We start from the raw sequence: 16539 nt of genomic DNA, 5'->3' as shown, positions 1-16539 counted from the left end.
ATAATTCCAGTTTGTATGTTGTATATTTTGAAAATCAGAGACTTCTTGTACGTGGCTTGGCTGGAAGAGAGTGTTTTTCTTTTTTTTTCTTTTTTTACCTTTTTTTTGTTTCAAAGTGATGAAATTTAGAGCACTTCTGTTCAGAATTATTGGTGCTGGTCATGAGTCATAACCTGAGCTGTGTTCGTCCTTCATTTTAAAATTCCATCTTTGCCTTGGCAAGGAAGATACTCCCTTCACCAGCTTATTATAAATGCTGAGGCAAATGGTATTAGTTATTTTTGGAAAATGAAAAGCTTTTAAGTATGATCATTTCAGCCACCCATAGAATCCTGATCTATATTTAATAGTGATCACAGCTCTGAAAAGTGAAATTGTACATTTTTTTTTTAAATGAAAATGTCTGTGCTTCTTGCTGTTGAAAATGGATTAAATTAATCAAGAAGGAAATGGTAGATGCTGATTTATCTTTCCTTTTTTTCCATATGGCTTCTATGCTCGTATAATGTAATGCTAGAGAAAGCATTAAACATAGTAATTCTTTTCTATTCATGGATGTTTCTGGCACTTGTTAAGTTGTGAAAAATAATAATTTCCTTTCTTTTTAAAGGCAGAAGAGGAGAGAAATTACCACATCTTTTACCAACTTTGTGCCTCTGCAGCATTACCTGAGTTTAAAACTCTCCGATTAGGTATGAAATTCACAGTCATTGTGTTATGGAATTGTAGGTACAAAGCAACATCTCTGAGTTTTTTGAGGCATGGAACCAAAATCAGAATTGCTGGCTTTTAAATTCTAAACTTTTAAACCTTTAAATACTAAAATATACTGAAAGTAACTAAAATGGCAAATCTCTGTGTTTTTTCAATAGAACAAAACTAACTGATTTGTTTATTCAGCATACTCTAATGCACTCCAGTTGTAATCACTGACACTTACTATGTCCTGGATTCCAGAGTAGCTTTCCAATGGTGAGGGTGAAATTCTCTTCTCTTGGTCCTTTAAAACCTTTTTTCCATGGCTCCAACTACTAGAGAATGTTACCATTTCTGGTGTAAGCACCTGAAAAGCTTCTTTTTCATCTGCATATTTTCACTTGGGCTGTTACCCACAATTACCTTTTACTGTCTCTGCTAAGCTGGTGGTCACAAAACTGAGAAGTGACATTTTTTGTTTTTCCATGTAAAATGTTGATAAAGGAAAAGTTTCTCATTTAACAGGAAGTGGTACTTTGTAAAAGAAAGACATGTTGATGCCAATCGCCTCCTTTTTAAAAATTCAACGCGAATTTCAGTGCTTCTTGTGTACTTTTTAAAGTTAGCTTTATAGTGGGCAAAATGGCACAGCCTGTCAGTGCTGATTTCTGAAATGTCATTCTGGTTTTAAGCTGCTTCTCTGCTCTTCTGCACCATCGTGACTCATTTAGGATTCACATCTGCTGCCACAGGAAAGAAAGGAACTGATGTAATTATAACTAAAGAAGCCATTTAGCAGATTCCTCTTTCAGCTTTGTTGAAACCTTAGGAGATGAGAAGAAAAAGAGTCTGTTACTGTAGCTGAAAGCACAGCCACTGAAACCGTAGGAATTTACACAGTACTCAGAAGAGCTACTGCTCTCCCGGTGAAGCCCAGTGCTGTCCTCAGAGTGGTATGAAGCTATCAATTCTCCAACCATGGCTTGTCAGCCAGAACTGATCACAGATACTCATAAGACTAAACCAGACTATGAATTGGGCATGAGAAGAAAATGGGCAAAAGAGAATGTTTAAAATATCCTGATGCAATGATAGCATAAAAATGCCTGCTACATAATTCCAAAGTGCTGCTGCTGTCAACACTGCACCTAGATCTTGGGTGGTTGTCTCAGACTTGGAGAATAATTGCTTTCAAAGTGTTTATTCCACAGGTGAAAAAGTCTAAACCAAGGTTAGGTAGAGAATGTGCATGAAGGCCTGTTTTAGGAACTAGATAGCTTAAGAATAGTCCTTTGCACTGTTAAAACTTGAAAAAAATCCTCTCCAGAATGAACAGGTCCTGTGAGCCAGGAGGCAAAAATATACTGACACATTTCAAATCATGGATTCTGCCAAGAGCAACTTAATCATTACAGAGATTTACAGATGTGCTGCGAATTTCTGCATCACAGTGTCTAAAAGATTTGTCTTTTCTCTTACAGGGAATGCAAACTACTTTCACTATACAAAGCAAGGTGGAAGCCCTGTGATTGATGGTGTCGATGATGCCAAGGAAATGGTGAACACCAGACAGGCCTGCACTTTGCTAGGTAATTTGTAAAACACACTCACATCTCAAATCCCATGCACTAGCATTTTCTACATTGTTTGTGTATATTTTCTTCATACTCTGATGTGTTTAGAAACAGGAAAGTTTGATAAACTTTCAATACTTTTATTGAACTAAGAAGGTATTTCGAATGCAGTGAAATCATACAGCTAGTATAGGAAGAACGTGAATTACATGAACATAAATGGTGAATTCCCTTGGTGTAGCATATATAGTGTTGGAGGTCACTGACAAAGCACCTGGAATAGCAAATTGTCATTCATTTTAATTGATTTTTTTTTTCTATCTGGTTGTAAAAATATTTTTAATAGAATTGGTCTAAAAAAGACATACAGCAGTCACCGTTTTTCTCTTCTTAATAAAATTTGTCATAAGCTGCAGCTTGTGATTCTTTATTTCTCTCTGCATTCCAAACATTTTATTAATAATTTTTTAGGGATTAGTGATTCCTACCAGACGGGAATTTTTCGAATTCTTGCTGGCATCCTTCATTTGGGCAACGTGGAGTTCTCATCTCGGGATTCTGACAGCTGCACTATTCCTGTGAGTAGTAGATGAGCTGAAGGGTGTGGTTTCTACTTTGACAGTTCTGCCTTCTGCTTGCTTGCAGGGACCTCTTCTGAAAAAGAGTAATAGTATAAAAATGCAAGCAGTGTGTTTATTTTAATTTTTTAACATTTTCACATTTTGTTTTGCATATGGATTCAACTCTTCTCGGTTTAGAGGCTTTGGACAATGCTCTCTGTATTTATTATAACACTGTCTGCCTTAATTTCGTTTCAAATCTGTAATTGATCTGTCCTAGAAAAGTCTACCAGACAGACTAGCTTTGAAGTCCTGGGCAGTTGTCTAGATCTTTATATTCCTACATGAATACGTTTCCTGCCCACTGTAAATGTTTTGCAGGGTGATTTTGGGTTTTTTGAATGTTAAATGCCAAAATGGCCTAAATAATTACAAAGTAAATGCTTCACAAAGTCCTCTGCGATGTCTAGACAAGAGCATAGAACATACAGATACAGTTATCTGAGTGTTATGGTTTTATCAGTCCTTTTTGACCTTGGCAGAGGTCAGCACTGAGGACTGCATAGTCTGATCAGAGAATAACCTCCTCATTCAGTGAGGACCAAGGCTTCTTACTGAAGTCCATATTCTGGAGATGAGAAACAGTCACTCTTCCCTTCCTTGGATTCACAAGTGACCAGTTTCTCCTTTTACCTTTCCTTGAATGTCTGCTACTGGACTACACAGCCTTCATCTTTCTCTTTCTTCAAATAATAGCAGCAGTTGAAAGTCTTTTTTCTCATTTTACTATTGATCACTTTCTCGAGATTCTGCAGCAGCAGTTTCTGGAGCTGAGACAACAGGTCTGTCATTGGGCAACAGGTGATTGGTGTGCCTGCTCTCACACCGTCAGTCTGTGGGATCGAATGGATAACTGCTTTGAAACCATAGCAATAGTCTATCTCTTTGATGTGTCTTAAACAACATTTTCACTGCAAAGAAAGTGTCATTTAATAATCACAAGTAGAAAGCTGATGAGCCCCAGGACGTGATGAGCTAGCCTGTGCTGTAATGGGTATCTCCAATGCAGGAATCCCACTGAATGAGCTAGTACAAAGCTGCAAGTCCCCGTGCAATCCTATCCTGCTGTGGTAAACATCTAGCAGGTGTCATGAATGTCTGCTGAACGGCATCTGCTACCTGAGCCCTGCTGTTTTCTGCCAATAGCCATGTCATTGCAGAGCTCTGTGCCACGCAGGCTGGTCTACCTGGGAAGCAGTGCATAGTGATGCGACAGTGGTGCTTGGAGGAGCTCAGCAAAGGGCTCTGCATGGTGCTATGGGAATGAAGCAGTTTGTTTAATGTCAGCTTGAGTAACCCTAATGTGACACACTTTTGTGCAGTGTTCGTTGTGATTGCTACTTTATTATGAGCCAGTTCAAGTGATATGGCTGAGCTGAAAGAAGATGTACTCAATTCACTGGGTTTTGGAAGTGTAACAGCACTGCCATGGGACCTGTATGCTTATGCTGTAAGGACTGGAAGAAGCCCCAGAGAAGTCACAAAGACATGGAAATAAAAAGATAAAGCTTATGTACCCTGCAGCTACTGGGCATGTAGAAAGAGTCCCCTATAATCTTTTCTTGTCAAGATGCTGCTTGTCAGTGTGCTCCTGAGCCTCTGGGTGCAAAGTCAACATGATGAGGAAGCATGAGGAGAGTTCCTTAGGAGTCAAGACCTATCTGTCCTCCTTGATTTCTAGCTGTCAGTTTGCTTGTTAGTCACAAGGTGTAGTATCTTCACTCATTGAGTGATAAACACACTGCAGGGATTTTTATGCAGAAATCGTGTATCTATGTCTCAGTACTCGCCAACTGATTTTACCCAGTTAAACAAGGTCATTTTTTTCACTTGTACAGTCCAATCTGAGAGTTAGAGAACACTATTCATGTGTTCCAATCTCTTAATGTTTGTTTCCAGAATCCACTGGGAAAACACTATGTTAAATACTGAGAGCAGACCACTAAAACCCTTCCGGACTTCTTTGTCTTCATCCTGACTTGGGCTGTGATGCCTTATTGCCCATCACTCCCTGCCCTGGATGTATATGAGCAGATGGGAGCACCTCTCAGGAGCTGTAGTCCATTCTGTCCACAGCACACAGCCAATTCCCTCTCCTCTGTGTTCCTCTAGCTTCTTCACTCAAAACTGAGACCGCTCTAAGAATGCAAAATACCAAGTTCATCCCTGCAAAGCTAGATGATTTGTTTTAGTGAAGACTGCAGGTGCCCTATGCAGGGCTTTTTCCTGAACACAAGTAGAGTAAAATGCCTTTTGGGGGAAACTGCAATTCACTACTTCAGCAACGTGAACGTGATAAGTGGGTAGGCAACTTGTTACGATTTGAAGGAGGAAAATCTGAGGAAGCTGCTGTGGCTGCTTATTGTTAGATCACTGCAGACAGGCAGTTCTGTTTGCATGATTGCATGTGCGCTATTGCTAATATTCTTTCAAGACCTAATGAGATTGTTTTTATTAGCCCAAGCATGAACCCCTCACTATCTTCTGCGACCTCATGGGTGTGGAGTATGAAGAGATGGCCCACTGGCTTTGCCATAGGAAGCTTGTGACTGCCACTGAAACCTACATCAAGCCAATTTCTAAACTTCATGCCATCAATGCCAGAGATGCGCTTGCCAAACATATCTATGCTAATCTCTTTAACTGGATTGTAGATCATGTGAATAAAGCCCTTCACGCTACTGTAAAACAGCATTCTTTCATTGGAGTGTTGGACATTTATGGGTGAGTCTTTTTGTCAGATATGACACGTCTTACATAATTATCTTACTGCACAGAATCTTTGCCCTTACCATGTAGCACTGCGTGAATTACACATAAAAACACCCAAACCCTTAGCAGTTGCTTATTCCTGCTGAAGGAAGTAGGTGTATGGTTTTGACACACTGTCTTGACTTTCAGGTTTGGCATTTATAGTGGGATTTCAGATTTTTGTTGTTGGTAGTTCCTTTGGGTATTGCATTGAGGAGAGTTACCAGGGAATTGTCATTTTTGGTTTCTCCAGGGTGGCTTTCCAGGAACATCAGTCCCTTCCCTGTGTTCCTCATCCCTGCCTAAGGAGGGTCCATTGCTGAATTGCCCACATACCACAGTCTGCCATTTTCCTGTGTGCTTTGTTGCTTGATTGAGGTTGTTTGTGCCTGGCTCAATGCAATGAATTTGACTGACTGGGGGGGAATTTAAAATTATGGGGTCATTTAAGCTGGTTTTTTTTTCACTACACTAGTAATTTTGAGTATCTGCATATTTTAGATTTGAGACATTCGAAATCAACAGCTTTGAACAATTCTGTATCAACTATGCCAATGAAAAACTGCAGCAGCAGTTCAATATGGTAAGTAGGAAATGACTGGCATTTCCTCTTCCCTCACCTAAGTCCATTCTGCTAATTGGGTCCCCAGTGGTTAAGATGAATTCCTTCAGTCTGTTAACCAGCTGTCCTGGCCATAGGCTTTGGGGGATGGAGAAAGATCGACTATCTCCTAGAAATAGATTTTATGACTAACTACTGCTCTGGGACTATTTGAAATTCCGATCACAGTAACAATTATAAGACAGAAGCAGTGCTTGACAATTAAGACTCCAAGATTGCCTGTCAATGAGAGCATGTGAATGAAGTTGGAGTTAACTGGGTCTCCAGAACCTCCAACGAGAGTCTGAGCACAGGCAGCGGAAAGCAGGGTTTCGCTGCTGGAAATCCACCGCCTGCGCTTCCTCTCCTGGCTGTATTTTTTGAGGGTTTTCAGCCGTATCGCAAAGCCGATGACTGACGTGTGGCAGGAGGAGGCTCTTCTCCCTCCTCCAGAGAGATCACGATTCTCTGTCTCTCCTCAGCCGTAGTGACGTTTGTAATTCTATATCTTACCTGCATAATGATGAGGCAAGTTATTTATGCCAGAACTGTTGCTATGCTGTGCTGCAGTACAGGAATAGCTCTGAACTCTCTTGCTGAGTGTACCTCCCTGGCAGTGTGTGCTTGCAGGACTGGAGCCCCTCGCCCTTGTTCATCCCAGTGTCAGGGATACATGTAGGGGAGTAAGTGGGGTACTGGAATGGGGGCTGGGCTTTCCAGCCCTGTATTCCCTTTCTGTGCTGGTAGTGCCACAGCTGGCTTCAGCTCCATAGCTGAGATGTTATAACTGCTAAGCACAAGATATCTTGGGGTTTTTCTCAGCTGTGCAACAAAAATCTAGTTGCAATAAGAACTGTAAGGGCTCACTTCCTTGGTAAAGATCGCTGTCCCCTTGTTCCCCTTCCTCTCATGTTGTTGCTGTAAGCACTCATCTCACGAAGGGGACAGGGTGACATGGTGTTTGTGTTGATGCCCCACCAAGCTACTAAACCCACCACCTTTGGACACAGACCCATTGGGCTGCTGTGCAGGTACACAGAGTGGAAGTTGCTTTAAATTAGAGCCCTGTGACTAGGGGCAGCCAGCAGGCCTTCACATACTGTCGGGGCAGCCTGAGCCCAGCTGAGGGTGGGCTGCACAGGAACTGCCTGGCCACGACTCGAGTCATTACAGCCTGCACGGCGTCCCCAGCCCCCTCTCCCTGGCCTGGTCACCCGCAGCCCATAAGGAAAGTTAGGTCAGAAGACATTTTTCACCACATAATTGCTAATTCCTTTACAATGAAGAAATGGTTTTATATTTTCTTTTAGGACTTGGGTTGGATATGACTCGCCAATAAAATGCTACCACTGGCTTTTCTGTCAGGAATTAACTCTGCATGTAACGCGGCCATTAAGCAGCAGGGTGGGAATGGCTCCCACGGGTGCCGTTAAGGAGCACTGCTTTGGAAAGGATGGCATTAAGTTAATGAAATAAAAGGGATAAACTGCTTTGTCAGGGTCGTTTGGTGCTGCCTGGCAGATGTGTGCCAGGCAGCTGCGAGGCATTTTTGGGCTTGTACAGCTGAGGCCAGTTCAGGAATACAGGTGTTTGTGGAGGCGCCTGAGCCATGCCCACAGCCCTGCTCTGTGCTGCTTGGTAGGGAATGCTCTGAGCTCACTTCTGCCTGCCAGAACAGTTAGTGCGCATTAAAATTTAAATGGGAGATAAAACGTCATTTAAAATAACCATAGTCAGCACTCTTTTGGGGTTTTGTGCCATTAAGACCACAGTTTGCCTGTTTAATATCTTAGTGTTATGGTTTTTAGTTCATCTCCTATGCACATTTCATTAAGGGTATGTAAGTTTCTGTGATAATATTTTTAAATAAATACACAACTGCATTGTTATTGATCTTCATACCAGAAAAATCTTTGACAAAATTTTACTTAAAGGATTGCTTGTGCTAATACTCCTAGAGTCATTCTTGCAGGTTTTGCTAAGAGTAGAGTTTCATGCAGTGCATCCTTTTAGTAAAAAAAAACCAGCTCTGTGATTCTACAAAGAAATGCAAAAGTATTTATAGTAAAATTTTACTTGAAATACAGCAGTAGTCATAACTACAAAATCATAAATGATCATCCCACTTTATAAGTTGCTGTTCCTGCACTTGAGGCTTTTTCTGGGTTTTCTCTTCATTTTTTTAATGAGAGAAAAGATGTAGTAGTAATTGTAAGACAGTATAGGAAAAAGATAGGAATAGAGAATATAGCTGGGTGCTTTGATTTAGTCTGTTGTTTTTAGGCCAGGAAAAAAGGTTAATTTATTTTTCATACACTTGTTAAAAGGTTTATTTGGTTGAACTAGTGTGTCACTTGACAGCCTGGATTAATGTGCCAAGATGAATTCAAGTGAGAGTTTGGTGTATTTATTTTTCATTTTATTTTATATAGAAAACTATTTTATTTTTGCCCTGTAGCATGTCTTTAAGCTGGAACAAGAAGAATATATGAAGGAACAAATACCATGGACCTTGATTGATTTCTACGACAATCAGCCTTGCATCAACCTCATAGAGGCCAAAATGGGTGTTCTGGATCTGTTGGATGAGGAATGCAAGGTATCTTTCATAGAGAAAGAGATCATCACCCAGCCTGCCTCTGGGATCTCCCCGGGAAAACTCATCTGCACATGGCCATCATTTTGAGACTGCTAATGAAGGATTTGGAGAACATATAAACAGAATTGGCAATTATAGGAGGAGAAAAATTGGATTTGGTTGTGGATTTTTTCCCTCCTTTCTATCATGTATCTGTTTCAGGGACTTTGATCAACTTTTGTTTTGACCTTGGCAACTTTTTCTTTTCTGAAGTGTAGCAAATAGAGTCTTTGGTCCCATCAGATTTCTCCAAATTGCGTCTCATTTGTTGTCTCACCTTTTGTCTTTTGGCTTAGTTTAATTTATGCCAAGCCATCTACAAGGAATGGTGTGTGGTGTGTACTTCAGTGGAAAACCAGTTTGGGGTTCTTGTGTATCATAAAGCATCACAGAAAGTCTCTAGTGGTAGTGGATGGTTTCTGACTCACTGGGATGCTACTCAGTCTGATAATGTACTAGTAATGCTGCCTTCAGATGTGTGATGCTGGAAGGGTTATTAGTGTGTCGCATAGCAGCTATACCTGCTGCTGGGCTGCACCCACTCCAGAGTGTTACAGGAGCAAATGCACAGCTAGTTACCAGCTTCCTTGCTTATGGCAGTGCTGGAAATCTGAGGAGATGGAATTTAATAGCAAAGAAAAAAAATTGGTCCCCCATTGTTCCAGCTTTTGCTACTGAAAAGTTTTCAAGACATTTTAAAAGTCTATGTGTCCTCTTCCATAGATGCCAAAAGGCTCGGATGATACTTGGGCCCAAAAACTATACAATACTCATTTGAATAAATGTGCCCTCTTTGAAAAACCACGTTTGTCAAATAAGGCCTTTATCATCAAGCACTTTGCTGACAAGGTAAGGACCTTGGGTATGGCTTTCCATGGCTGGTGTTGCTGAGTGTGTGTGTGGGAAGGGATCCCGGGGTGGGCCACTGTTGGGCGGTGTGTCTGGGCAGCGGCATCACTGGCTCTGCTCCACCTCTTGCACAATGCCTGTCTGCCTGCCTGCCTGGACACCCAATCAGGAGGAGAAAGTTGACCTGGCAGCTGTGCAGAGCCAGGAACACAAACAAGAGCTCCTGACTCCTGTCACATGCTGTAACCACTAACCATGCTTTTAAAAACATGACAGTTCAGTGTATTTGCAGTTCACAGCATAATTGTATCAATTTCAGTTATTCTATAGAATGACACAATGCAAAATCATTTATCTCACTGTAGTTTTAGATAAAGAGCAACAACAAAATTATGTTGATTTTGCTGCCATCTTAAAGTGCAATCAGGAAGGAGTCTAACACACCCTTCTTATCTCTGGAGCAGTATGTACTGCTCCCACCCTTGCCTCTGCTGGCCAGCAAATGGCTATTTCTAGGAAGCTGGATGAGGGCTATCTCAGGGGAGTGCATGTGTTCAGCTCCCTCAATGCATTGTTCAACGGAGCAACTCCTTAGGTTAATATAAAATAAAAAATTAAAAGTCCTGTTAAACAAAGAATATTTCAGTTTTGTTGAAAAAAGTTTGGCAAACCTCTGGAATTCTTACTAGTAGGTCTGTACCTGCTGACATGGGGGCTTGGAGGCATTTATTTGCCCACCACTTGGTTTCTCCCATGTTCCTGAATGTACGCATAGAAGAGGGGTCCTATTTTTGTTGCATCTAATGTTGCCTAATGAAAGCAGCAAGAACATCTCTGTAACTGTGTAGATTGATGAGTTCTGTTTTATTCAGTGGACAAGAAAAAAGGAATAATTTAATATTTTATGTACTGTTCATTAGGCTAAATTTTGATATTTGAAAACAAGGCTTTCCTATGCCTAGTCTGAGCAGTGAGAGCCAAGGAAAGCTAAAAGTAGCTCCATGCCGGTATTGGCAAAGTTCTAGGCTCTGATGCGCTGTCTGAGGGTACTTATGTGAGTGCATACAGACATCTTGAAGGGAAAAATAAAAGCTGCAGCTGGCAGATCAGTTACCGTCGCGCCGCGAGTTGGCTTCTCTGGGAGAGATTCTGCTGCCCTCTCGTGGCTTTGTCTCCTGCAGTGAAAACATGGATGCTAAGAGTGGGCTTTCAGCCTTGGAGAGTCCAGGGAGATCCTCTGCCCTCTTCCTCCCCGGGAACTTTTAACAATGTGTTGCAACTCACAGTAGGGTGTCTTGTGTAAGCACCCATAAATGGCTGTACTGAAAGAGGCTGCTGGTGGCGATCAACCTGTCTGCTCTGGGAGAACAAAACCGCAACAAGGATTTGCCCTTGTATTTTAAAGTCTGCACTTCTGATACAAGACTGAAGAGTTAGCATGAGAGATAACATTCTTACATTAAGTAGTATCCAATTCTAAGGTGCAGAATTTTGATAATAATTTTTGTGTTTGGTTCAGCCTTGAATTAGGACAGCAAAATAAATCCTAGGTTTTTATCTGACGCTCTGGCTGTACTTTTGTCCCGGAGACTCCATGGCCCTGTGATAGAATATGATTATGTATTGTCAAAACATTCAGACTTTTGATTGTTTCTGGTAAAAACTGTCTTTCTGAGTACAAATGAGGTATTTTCATAATAAGCTGCAGGCAGATCTACTTACCGCATCTCAGCTAATGAGATGAGATACTTTGTTCTCCTTTGCATCTGGATTTCTTACAATTTTGCAGCCCTAATAACTTCAGTGAAGGAGATGCTCAACACACATTTTGGTTCTTCACGTTTACAGTAACCATTCAATCATGCTGTCTGACCATAAGCAACCCTCCACAGTGAAATACACATGGTATAATGCAGTGATAGTATTCATCTTTGCATGTTTTAATGGTTTACCTTTTACTGGAAAGCACTCTCTGAAGAAAATCTGTTTAACCAAGGTGCACTTGGGAGCTGATATTTTAAACATCCACAAGAATTTTCAGTTTTATATGTGAATGTTAACATCTGCTGAATTCTATGCAAATATTCTTGTTAAATACTTTAAATACTTACTCTTTTTTGTACAATGATGGTTTTCAGGTGGAATATCAGTGTGAAGGCTTTTTGGAAAAGAATAAAGACACCGTTTATGAAGAACAAATTAAAGTCCTAAAATCAAGTAAGGTTAGTACAAGGATTTGTTTTTTCTTTTGCAGTTCTGAGTCCTTGAACTAAGGATGATACAAAGTTTTTTATAAACCTAGGAAATATTTCTCCCTTTGTTCAACTTCAGTTGTTGTGATACTTATTTTGTGTTTTATCTGTGTGAATATATGAAGTTCTGTAGCCTAATTTTGCTCCATGTAAGATAAGTCTATATTTAGCCACTGATTTCACTGTTAGGTTTTTTGTTTGGATTTGTTTTGTTTGTTTTTTTTTACTTTTCACAAGACTTTACTATATTTTTTGTAAAGGCATCACGGATTTCTAATGTACTATAGTAGCATAAAAAAATTGTAACAGTTAATCTCTTAATTTGGTAATCCAAAAACAGAGGCCTGTTTTTTTTATGGTGTGACGATTGAGCATAAAATTTCTGGAGGAGAGATAAGTTTTATTCCAGAAAGAAAATGAGAAAAGAATGAAATGTATAGACCCTAAGGACGCAAAGCAGAGTTTACAGAATCTTGCCTTCTTGATATCTGTGAAAGAAAGATAGCATCTGAATTGAAAAATACTGTGTGAAGGAATATTATAGAACAGGCCTTCAGTAACATTGTCTGTTTTTTTTAATGGCAGAAATACAAGTTATGCTCTGCTGAAATGTAAAGTCAATTAACTTGACATTGTGATGGCTGCTGGGAGTTTGCTAGCTCTAATGGCCCAGGAAGCTGGATATCAAGGACAGGCTATTTAAAATTATGCCATTCTATCAGAAAACTGACATTTTTCTCTTCTATTTCTATTCTGAGCAGTACGTGAAACTAAATATTAAAACATGTTGCATAATGAAAAACCACAGCAGCCTTTCCACTGAGAGAAGTGTTGAAGTGGTTTGAGTTCAACCAGTTACTGAGTATGTGGGAGGCAGGTGGCATCCTTGGGGAGCTGGCAGGGACCAACTGCCTGGGCTGGGCAGCCCTGGGTCTGCCCCGGAGTGGCTCTGCGCTGTGCAGGGCAGAGGGACAGGAGAGCTCTGAGGGTAGAGGATGGTGACTAGGGAACAACAGGGACACAGCCACTGTAGGAGCATGACAACAGCTCGGGCAGGCTCAGGGAGTTGAATTCATTCATTCTGGACACTAAGAAGCAACATGGTTTTCACCAGAGGTAAATTTTATCTAAACCAGTGTGATTTGATTTTTTAAAATAATGAAATGAAGAAAATAGATTTTCAAAAGAAGAGTGTTTCAGTTTTATTTTTCAGCAGGCCCTCTTTATTAGTGATTGTAGTGGGACTGCATTTCTGATTATTTTTTTCTGTTGTTGTCGCTGTTTGCTGGGTTTGCTGCACACACTCAACAGAAGGTAATTCTAAATTGAATGCATCATCTGTCATCCTGCCCATGCCCACTCTCACACAGAGCTCGAAAGCTTCTTTGCTCCGCAAAGTGCATGACACACGCTGCTCTTGGCAGACATTGTAGTGTTTAGCTGTTTATTTTGGCCTTCTCTGTAAATCCACCCACAGGACCTCTTTGAACTAGTTTAGTTTCCATGCATGTATCATGAAAGCGATGGCAGCAGTCCTCAGCTTTTATGCCTGCTACTGGCATGTTGTTAAAATCTTCTGTTGTGGCTCTGTATTGACAGAAATGATCTGTAAGATTGTTAGCAGCATGTCTGTTAAGTTGCCTGAGAAAAAATTACAGGGGAAAAAATGCTTGCTTGCTTGTTTTCTACTGTGTGAATTAGCTGCCCTTTGATCAGTGTTTTCCCTTTCCTTGAACCTTCCCACTGTTCTGCAAAAAACACATTCCAAAACCAAACAAAAACATGAATGCCCCTCCAGTGAAGACCATCTCAGTAATGCTCTACTGGGGTTGACCTCTGTTGCAAAAAGCTATACACCGGTCCTTTCTCTTGTGTGCATACACTGAGGCAGTTGTCTATGGAAATGAGGATTTTGAAATGTAATTTTTTTACGGGCAGATTCTCCCAGGGTTGGAAAAAGGGGATGGTGCTTAGGTAACTCAGAAGAGCTCATCCATCTGCAGTCGAGACATGGGGGACCCCCTTCCCACCCTCACCCCTGGTGTGCAAGAGGGTCAAGAGTTTCAGATTAAGCACATTGTATTTAATTAAGTTTATGCATAGGATGAAAAGCGTTGGCTCTGTAGTTCAGATGTCTGTGCATGCCAACTCACTCCATCTGACCGCAGGCAGCTGAAGGAAGCGGTGGTGGCCCAGTCATCCCCAACTCTTTGTTGAGTCAATGGAAAGAGATGGGCTAAATCACCTTGTGGAAATGTCATTCTTCAACCAGCTACAGAGGTAATCTAAGGTGATCATGCTCCTAATCTAGCAGATGGAGGTGAGATAAAACTAAGGTATGATAGCTCTGTTTTAGTTCAGGAATTTGGAATACCTCTGTAGCATTCATAACCATTATATGGTGCTGGAGTGCTGTGCTGGATGCTAAGAAATGTTTTATACTTTCTGCAAGCCTATGTGGCACAAGCACAGAGCACAAGTACCATTTTGTTGTGCAGTGTGTTTCATTGGATATCATGCATCCCCACCGAGTTTTATAAGCAAAACCATTTTTTTTTATTTTTAGGTTGCACTTAGCCCAAGCACTTTGTAGTACTGAGAGCTGAATGCTCTTATCTCTTTGGAGAAAATACCTAGATGGTAGATAAAAGATTATTCATTGACAGGTAGAGAAGTTCAGATTTTTTTACTCTTATAATGCTTCTGAAGTACTATAGTTGTCAGTAGAAAGACCTGGTGGTGCTATTTTTAGTGACAAGTTACTTCAAAGCAGCTATTATATATGGGTGTATTTTGTAGCCATTAGAGAAAGGGAACCAGAAGCCCTGTGTAATATTTGAAAAGATGTTTCAGGTCTTACCTTCACTCCTACTGGCCTGAGAGTAGATCTTCAGTCAGATAAATTTTGCTTGTGGGTTTTTTTAGAGAACAGCTCCTTTAAGTTGATTATTTCAATTTAGAGTGATAAAGCAGGAATATTATCTGCTGCCTGCTGGGTTATTCAATGTCCTAGATATTTCTCAACCACAAAGGAGTCTGATGTACCACCAGAATATGAGAGGACTCTGTTGTTTCCTTCTTAGATCAAAGCAGCCATATATAATTGCAAAGGGTACTTAAGAAACTGCCGTCAGTATCTAACAGTTTCACATGGAAGCTATTGCTGGCTCTGTGAGAAAAAAATCTCAAATCAGAATTTTGTCTTCAGGAGGAGACTCACTGATCAAACTCAAAAAACCTTTAGTATTAAACCATGACCCACTCACTACACCACTAGTTTGAATGCTCTTTTGCATTTGTCCCCACGTGGAGTTCAACAAAAACCCAGTGCTTACAAAAACCAAGCCTGGATTCTAACTACCTTAAGCACAAATGAGTGCAATCACTTCCTGGATTCTTACCTTCTGTATTTGTTCTGCTGTTATACCAGTTTAAGCTGCTACCAGAGTTATTCCAGGATGAGGAGAAGGTCCTCAGTCCCACGTCAGCAACCCCTTCAGGGCGCGTGCCTTTGTCTCGAACGGCTGTGAAACCAGCCAAGGCCAGGCCAGGTCAGGCCAGCAAGGAGCATAAGAAAACTGTGGGACATCAGGTGAGTTTGAAGATGCAGCTCTGTTAAATAACTTCTACCTCCCACAGTCTCATATGTCTCAAGATGTGCTGTTGCTTCTTGAGATCCCTTGTAATTTTCAGACAGGTGCCATCTGATTCTGACTTACAGTTTGGAGAAAATATACCCTAATTACTAAAACGTTTTGGGCCACAGTTTCAGGGAGCTCATTTCTTACTGTAGTGCCAAACCCAAAACTCATGTCTTTCAAAATAGATTTAAAGTGATAGATGCTGAGAAGCTTTGAAAATATTATACTGGGTCTTCTTGACCATGTGCCACATTGCCTGACTTGAATCAAAAGTGGGACTTCAGTCCCCAGAAAACTTGGTTCCACTTGTCTATGAACTAAATATAAAACATCTACATGCCAGAATAAAATTAAAAGTATGCAAACCAGTATGACTGGAGAGCTCACTTCTTCTTTGTTACTTTCCACTCTACAGATTTAATAGGTGTTTTCTCAAGATAGTTATGTCCTCAGTCCGTGGTTTACACATGACAGATTGTCCCTCAGACTATATATAGGATTCAGGGGGAATTTTGACAGTTTAGTACTCATTTTTCATCCATTTGCCAGCCCCTACCACTTTGCTAGTGAGTAGTGCATTCTTTTTTTGCCTGGGGCTTCCAGGAGGTTTCTATGGGTAACTCTTTCTATGTTACTGTAGAACAGCCTGGAATAGAAATTAGTTCTCAGGGAGCGTTAAGGTCTTTGTATCAAGGTCTCCTGCCAGACCTTGAAGGTGAACCAGCCACATCTGATGGGTGCTCAAAGGTCTGACAAAATCACCAAAAATGCCAGGGCTTTGTCCGCTGCCTTGGATGGTTGTTGATTCCCCTAACAAAGATGTGTCTGTGCAGTGTCATGAGCTAGTCATGCTGCTAAGTAAGAATCAGGGAATTCAGATAATGTTTGATTGGGATCTTCATAATTTCTCTATGATA

At 40.8% G+C, this 16539-nt stretch overlaps 1 protein-coding gene across 4 annotated transcripts in view; it reads left to right on the top strand.

The window, feature by feature from the left end:
• The window catches only part of MYO5A (myosin VA), a 100960-nt gene that overhangs the window by 48443 nt on the left and 35978 nt on the right, over positions 1-16539 (top strand). For all 4 annotated transcript variants that reach the window (XM_061999276.1, XM_061999274.1, XM_061999275.1 and 1 more), the window contains exons 7-15: positions 611-692; positions 2178-2285; positions 2742-2848; positions 5349-5614; positions 6143-6224; positions 8701-8841; positions 9604-9729; positions 11868-11951; positions 15412-15573. In XM_061999276.1, coding sequence (XP_061855260.1) covers positions 611-692; positions 2178-2285; positions 2742-2848; positions 5349-5614; positions 6143-6224; positions 8701-8841; positions 9604-9729; positions 11868-11951; positions 15412-15573 — 1158 coding nt within the window. The remainder of the gene's footprint in view (positions 1-610; positions 693-2177; positions 2286-2741; positions 2849-5348; positions 5615-6142; positions 6225-8700; positions 8842-9603; positions 9730-11867; positions 11952-15411; positions 15574-16539) is intronic.

Source organism: Colius striatus, chromosome 7, assembly GCF_028858725.1.
Source record: "Colius striatus isolate bColStr4 chromosome 7, bColStr4.1.hap1, whole genome shotgun sequence".
Classification (NCBI taxonomy): domain Eukaryota; kingdom Metazoa; phylum Chordata; class Aves; order Coliiformes; family Coliidae; genus Colius; species Colius striatus.
Note: the sequence above shows the minus strand (reverse complement) of the source record. Positions and strands in the feature narration are given on the sequence as shown.